Source organism: Schistosoma haematobium, chromosome ZW (assembly GCF_000699445.3).
Source record: "Schistosoma haematobium chromosome ZW, whole genome shotgun sequence".
NCBI lineage: Eukaryota > Metazoa > Platyhelminthes > Trematoda > Strigeidida > Schistosomatidae > Schistosoma > Schistosoma haematobium.
In genome coordinates, this window is record NC_067195.1 from 24,346,729 (window position 1) to 24,354,426 (window position 7,698).

The following is a 7,698-nucleotide window of genomic DNA, read 5'->3' on the forward strand; positions in this document are numbered from 1 at the left end:
TTTACAGCTTTACATTTTTAAAAATTTACTGATGAAGTCATTTACCAGATTGCATTTTTAAGCCTACTTGTAAATCAACAGTGAAATTACAACCCGATAACCGATGATGTAAAATGTGGGTTTTTACGTTTGGAGTATATACTGATGTCCTGGTTTCTAATTAAACTGCTTTTAAATGCAAGTTACAGAACAAAATATATAGAATCCCATTTCACTCAATCAGCTGGTAACCATAATTTAAAACTTAAACTTGATGAAAAAGCACTATCCTATAATAACGAAACGTTCTGCAAGATAATTCTTCAAACGCTGCGACCTAAGCAATAATTGAACATGAACACCCAACATTAACGAGCTGCCCAATTTAGTGTTGATTTTACTTAAATTTCGCTATTAATTTTCGGTGAAACTCAGTTAAAACGTGATAAAATAACCCTGATTTTACACAGGGTTAGAAATGTTACTAATGATTTTGATTAAATTTGCGCGAAATTCCTATCGAATTTTCTATGCCTTGGTTTTCCGAGAGTAATACCGAACGTTCCAACAATTTCGGTACTTTTTCATGCTTACACAAACTTCTTGTTGATTGTTGAGTCTTTATTTAAACGTTGAGCTTAACAGCTGCGGAACTAACACTGGTTTCCATCCGAAATTCCTAAGTACATCATGATACTAACAACATCCGCACCTATAAACCCACAGTTCTCTATTGATTCACTGTAAAGTAATTTTCATTTATAGCCCTATTTTCGTATATTACGATGTTTTACACGCAATTTCATCAATTCTACGAAGATTACAAAAAATAAAGGGCGAGACCAGAATTTATGGGCAGAAAGGGAATGAATGATAGACATCAATGAAAATAAAGGCTTTGAGTCGTGTGCATTCTATCCCATAAAACCAAATTTTAAAATATATTTACCTCAAAAATATGCAACTTGTCGCAACCACTATTCTAAACCCCACTTTTTTTGCAATTAATCCACCGGCAGGCATGGAAAAGCCTTGAGTACAAAATCCTAGCGCTGATAACCAAATTGCGTCCTTATCCGATAAGTTTGGGTTAACATATGTTCTTAGGTAGTCCATAATATATGGAACCATGTTGGCTTCAACAATGTGAAAACTGTATATTTAGGAACTTACAAACAGTATAAAAATATCCAAAGCTAAGATGCAACAAAACTCCTCCAAACACAGAGAGACATCCTTGAAATAATAACACCTTGTCACTAGCCTAATATAATGTCAATCTATTGGATCATTTGGCAAACCATCTCATCCACCGAAAACAGCTAACGGCAAACTGTAAATTTAAAGAAAAACATTCTGCAGCAAGAGAAAACAAAGAACATGCGTTGTTCAATATCAAATACGCGTGGTCTTTTAGACTTGTTGGTGTAAATTAATTTATATATTAGAGCCCACTCCATGCCTTCACAAGGCGGTCCTAACTGTTTGGTATCGTTCAATGAGTTTTTAGCGGTTTGTTTCTTGATAGAAGTTACTTTGTGGTCCAGCCGGGAGTGCGTAAGGTGTAATGGAAAATAGAGCATAAGGAAAGTTGGGTCCATGGTGCGGCAAGTTCATACTATGCACTTACTTTTAATATCAAAATCAATCCAAAATAAGCATAATATAAGCCTCAGAAGAAAACAGTCTCTGAATCGAAACTACAAGCAGATAGTCCGACCAGTTATACATGTTTCCTAGAAAATTGGATGTATTTAATGTAGTGAACTCGATAAATAGTGGTATTTTCTGCGTATGCATAGGTGGGTTTTTTCCGTAAAATGTGTGTTGTCACATTAAGAGGCTACAAATTCTTCGTATATAATATTGAAGAATATAAAATGACATAGTAAATAAGTAGAAGGAATGTAACGGTCTGAGTTAAGAAGTAGTTTATGTAAACAGATTGAACAGGAAAGCTTTTAAGAAAAACTAATATGTTTTGGTGGAAGATGAAGAGGTGGTCAGAATTTGGTTCATTATTTATAGTAAGAATAATATTTCTAGAAGTGAGAATGCAGGAAATAGCAATCAGCTTCAGGTGTTCACGGTTGTTCATCCCTTCCTGTTAACTGAGAGGTTTGTAGTCACACAGACTAGGAGAACTTCGTCAGTAAGGCCAGTCCATGATGAAATAAAGTTTCTAAATACCGGAACGTTAAGGATTCGTCATTCATCACATCTTAAAGCTCAGTCTTGAGGTTCGTGAATGATATTCAATTTCTATGACCAGCAGTGATATGTATATTGAATACCCCAACAACTAATCATCAGATAAAGCGTTCATCTTCGATAGATATTTTCTATCTTAAAAACAAAATACCCTGGAATAACGCATGAGATTAACGGTCAAGTTTTCTTAATCGCTTGCAAATAGAACAAGGTAATTTGAAAACCTTACAAGTAATCCTGCACCTCTGTTCGGTATGTCAAACTTATGAATCTGTCGGACTACTATGTACCTTGAATGGTGGTAAATAAGAATATGACGAGCTGAGATCTAGAGCTGAACTAAGTACTCTAACGTTCCGCCTGAGTAACAGCATATTTAAACTTAAAGTACACTTATCTGAAGCATATGTGTAGGCTTGTATCTTGATTAGCATTTGAAGTGATCAGACGAAACAGATTAAACACTGAATCTTTCATTGTTTTTAGCCGCACTAGTTTGATAGAGTCACTAAAGCGGTCTACTTCTGAAGTGATTTTAGGTGATTTCCATTGGTACTGTTGGTGCACTTTGTTTCAACAGAAAGAAGGTATAATAACACATCATTATTGTTAATGACGAATTTTGAACATGAGACAGCGATTTGTTTTTCTTATCAGTTTATAAATAAAATATGCAATAATGCAACTGGACATAGCAAGCTAAAACTACAGTTATATTATAACCACTGATAATAGAAACATACTAATGAATTATTCTTAACGTGACGTGATGGCAAATAATTCTATACAATAAATAGTTCTCTAGGTTTTCGCCATTGATGCTTACCTTAGTAGTTTTACTGAACATACCCTGGCTGAAGACGCTCGGTCATGCATCCACACTAGTAATTCGTACTTCTCATCCCACGCAAATACTAGCCAGATTAAATCAAACGCACCTCGGTATATATGCAACTTTCCAAATATATCCTCAAAATCATTCATCCCTGACTTCTGATCTGAATGAGTTAGTATCTTTCGGAAATTAGGGTGCCACGACCAGCAGCATCGCTAAAACCTGAATTTCTGTAGCATCTTTTGAGCTCTTTGCTTCATACCTTGAAGTTGATTGTCCTTAGTCATTCATCTCACTACTAAAGCTGCGCTCAAATGAACATGTCTACAGATAGCTTGTTCGATATTGGATAAGTAAGACATACGAGAACCTTTCAGTCTTGTGTTCACTTAAGGTAATTTATGGAGTTTCGAATCTTTGTTGATTTAAGTTAATCCGGTACAACTTATTTTTAGGGCTAGACCAACCATCAATGATAATATTCAAAGTTATTGAGCCACGGATAATCGATTTGGTCAAATCCTGGATTATCGAGTAAAGTATATTGACATCAGATTGAATAACTTTGTTCGCCATAACTGTGGAACTTAATGATCATAAACCTTTCAATAGCATAACTTCTCTCTTCAGTTGTCTCATCCTTTAACGTAAACGTGGTCTTCGCATTCTAAATATGATGTTCAGACTTTGGTTGAAAAAGTTGTTGTATTCGTATAGCAAATACGATGCTGATAATCAGTCATCCATGATAATACTGTATTAAGAGATCTCAGTACGTCTTTAATGAATTTATATACAGCATCGACCAATATTATTCTAGATTTATTGATTTTGGTGTACAATATTAGTCATGGATCTTTTGTAGATATACCAGAAATGACAAAAACTCCGCCGTTAGCCCATGCTTCTGATTGTTTGCAATAACCGACTCCAGGAACCTTGCTTATAATAATAATAATAATTTATTCTCAAATAACAGTTTGTTACATGAGGCATGCCAGTTTACAGGCAAGATCAAATTGTTACAAATGATATAATATCCACTGTGGTTAATCACTTAGCTGGGTTGATAATTTATAAGATATGAATGTAGGTGGTTTTAATCAGTATCGCAGTTGGCGCGCTTCATGAAAGTTACGTTGAGAACGTGCGACTGATGGTCAAGGATATGTCAATTGAAGGTGAGAGCTTCTAGAAATCGCAACCTTATGTCCCTTTGAAATGTCTAAGGTTTTGAGGATGGTGCAGGATGAAATCACCCGTTCCATATCACAAGGAGGCTGAAAGAGGGAGCAAGTAAAACAAAGGACGAGAGGCAGAGTAGCCAATATTCATGAAGGAATGTTTAAGGTATGATTACTCAGTCTAATTTTCTTCTATTAAGGTATTTGTTAAGAAAGAGAATTTTAATAGCTTAAAGAAAATAAGTGTTAACAAGGTGTGAGTGGACTTACAACTGACAAATGGAGGCGATTCGGAAAGGAGCTGAGAGTATGGGATTATGTGTGGTTATAAAATAAAATATAGTGCTAGAAACAGTATTGTGATATACATTTGGCTATCTTCCTTTTATTATCGAAGCTATTAGAGCCCCTCTTATTTTTTGTATGATTATAGGGTCTTGAGTAGGCTTCGTATATTAGCGAATTGTCTAGTTTGCTTGTAATAGGATTTCTGGATAGGAAGTGAAACCAATTCAACGTTCGTAATACGATTTAAAGAGGTGTTTTGCGTGATAAATCAGCATCAATACCATAAGTTCGTGACATCCCACTAAACCATAAGGAGCCGTAATTAAACAAAATGTTCTGCCCTACAGACATGGGTGGATTGAATTTATCTCCCCACCGTCATGTTTTCTGGTCAGTAACGCCACCCTCCCTCCTTTTGTGATGTTAGGCTCTCTTACGTTTGTGGTAAGTATGAATACTGCTTTAATCAAAGCCCATAGTTGGAATACACTGTCTCTACTAGGTCCATGTTACAAGCAAATCAGATAGTTGAAAAGTTTGTTTTATGGGTTAGATGTCCACATAGTATATCACACTGCTATGAAGATAACTAATGGTTTAAAGAAGTAAGGACTAATAGCAAATCAAAAGATATGAAAGGTTATAAAATTGTAGAAAAGAAGAAAGATTTTAGGGTAAGAAAAACAAAACATTGAGAAACTCACAAGACTTTGTGGCCAGATTTTGAGCCTTGTATGATCGGCCTTAGTAGATCAGCATCCATAAGATTGAGCTATTTGTCTACTTGCAGTAGAAAATAAAGGCATGACTTTTAGGAAGAATAATGTACATTTAACCTGTAGAGATTTGGGAACTGAAAGCCAGGGTTAGGAGCATAAGGCCATGATTAATAAACAATGAATAATAGGAAAGGATAAGCCATATATTCTGTGATTTGGTTATATTCGTATTAGTAACAGTCGAACTTGTTATAATCTTGTTCTTTCTAGATACTGGGCGGTCCGTAATAAAGTGCCTCATCGGTGGGCGGGAGTTTAAGGGAAATGTTGAGGCTACTTGGAGTCTAGAAATAGGGTTATTAGCTTTTTGAATCTGGTAAACGTATCACAGTTACGGATTGGCATTGGCAGCCTGTTCCACAAGTACTTACCGTACTGTGAAAAACTTACAACGCATTTGTTTTACGGTAAGTAGTGTACATGCGTTGTTTCTAAGTCTATAGGCTGAGTCGTGGGTGATAGTCGGGCAGGAGGTTAGAAAGGAGAGCCCATATATCGCTTTGTAGAGAAATATTAAATTGTTCTTTAGCCTACAGTGCCATAAAGGCTCTAAAGATAGATACTTACATCTATCTGTGTAATCGAGATTCGAGTTACATCCTATTAGTTGACGTGTGAAACGTTTTTGAACATCTACTCTTATCTTGTCTGTGATATTCATATTAGAGAAGACAAAAGAGTAGTATTCAAGGGAGGGTCGTACACATATTTTGTAGAGAGTAAGTTTACCCTCTGTTGTGAAAAAGTTTCTCATTATAAAACAGATTAGCTGTCTAGATTTAGAAATAATAGAGGAGGCATGTTCTTCAAAGTTCAGGCTTCCTGTGTAATTAATTCCTAAATCGTGTACTGATTCGAGTGTTTGGACTCTACTTTCATTTAAGTGAAGTTGCAGTTTATAGGGATTCTTTCCAAAGTGTATGATCCCACACTTGTTGAGGTTAAATTGTCATTTTTTACTCCATATAGTTAAGTTATTGAGGTCCCTTTGGATCTGGGATGCTATAACTCCCACCGCATGTCAGTCATCGTATGATTGTTTGGAGTTTTAGCCTTGAGTCGACAGTTGGGATACACCTTCACTTCATCATTCTCTTAGTGTTGTCTGTCACCTCGCTTCTGCTATGCTCGCTTTGTGATCTGTGATGCCAGGGATGAGAGAGATTTCGGTTTGAACTACGAACTTTAGTTATGACAGTAACACGTATTCTTGGTCAATGTTCCTCTTTCTTTTGTGGTGATTTCAGCTCAGTCTATGCTTTAGTATTCTGGATCTCAGGTCGTGGATCAAAGTTAACTGCCCCTGAAATGAACCTATAATGTTATCACAACACTCAATATCTCAGCGAATGTGATCCCTCAGATTATACCAATCCCAAAGAACTTCGGTTAGATCTCCCAGACTCCTGACGTATACGGAAACCCTCGATAGATATCGTATTGTCTTGAAGTGCTACAAAGTAGTTAGTCGAGACATGCATATAGGTGGTCCGGTAACTATTCTCTTTGCTGCGCGTGCTGTATATAAGCTAGGTCAGGACACCCCATGAATGAATGAACTGGGTAGCTCTTCAGATTTTGTCAGTGGTTTTCTCAGATGCTCACTTACAGACCACGGTTTGTCATGCCTGAAACTAATGTTCGAGAACCGTTCAGTTGTCAGTCAATAAAATATATGCAGCTCTTCCCTCACTGCGTGTGGATGTCCGGAGTCAGCCATTTATTCTTTTCGTTGACCTCTGCACAAGCCATATAGTTTGACACTACAAGTGTTCATTGGAAATGGGGAGTGGCATTCGTTTCAGCAGTTTTTACCCAATGAATTCTTTAGCACTGAAGAACGTGTTTGGAATTCTACCCATTACTTGTTTCAGCGTCCACTACGATATTTCATTCAAGTAAACACTTCTTGTCTTAGTAGAAATGACGGAAAGCTTGAACATGTTGAATTCAAGTATTATCCTAGTTTAAGCAATCCGTGAACTTAGCAACATCACTGAACACCATCCTAGTTATTCGTTAGCCTGAAATTGTGCAAATATCCGAACACCAATCAATGGACATTGAACAGTTTACAGAAATCCAAAAATGCCACTCATCACCGACACAGATTGATGGGCTGATGGAACGAATCAACCAGCCCAACCGTGCGATTTCACACGTATTTCTCTAATCTGTCTTCCAAGAGATATATTATTATGTTATTCGTTTACCGATTCTTCAAGGTCACAAATGTGAAGAAAAAAATGACAAAGACGCCTTCAGGATAGCCTATTCTAAACCGTGTCTAGACGTGATGATTCTGATTTAAACTCCATTAGTCAAGCAGTAACGTATTCATTCCACTCCATCAAAATGACATCTTCTAACACGCTGACTAGGACATTCGTCGATATTTATCCGTCTAAACAGCTGAATAAGG

The 7,698-nt window shown here is 36.6% G+C and overlaps 1 protein-coding gene across 3 annotated transcripts in view; it reads right to left on the reverse strand.

Moving 5' to 3' along the window:
* MS3_00003082 (uncharacterized protein) overlaps nucleotides 1-1,374 on the reverse strand; it is a 64,184-nt gene extending 62,810 nt beyond the window's left edge. For 2 of the 3 annotated variants that reach the window (XM_051210776.1, XM_051210775.1), the window contains exons 1-3: nucleotides 1,281-1,374; nucleotides 1,153-1,243; nucleotides 929-1,115 (exon numbers count right to left, since the gene is read on the reverse strand). In XM_051210776.1, coding sequence (XP_051070794.1) covers nucleotides 929-1,115; nucleotides 1,153-1,243; nucleotides 1,281-1,283 — 281 coding nt within the window. In that variant the 5' untranslated portion in view covers nucleotides 1,284-1,374. Of the gene's footprint in view, nucleotides 1-928; nucleotides 1,116-1,152 lie in introns of all 3 variants that reach the window. The other variant, XM_051210774.1, reaches the window with a different exon arrangement.
* Between the last annotated feature and the right edge of the window lie 6,324 nt (nucleotides 1,375-7,698).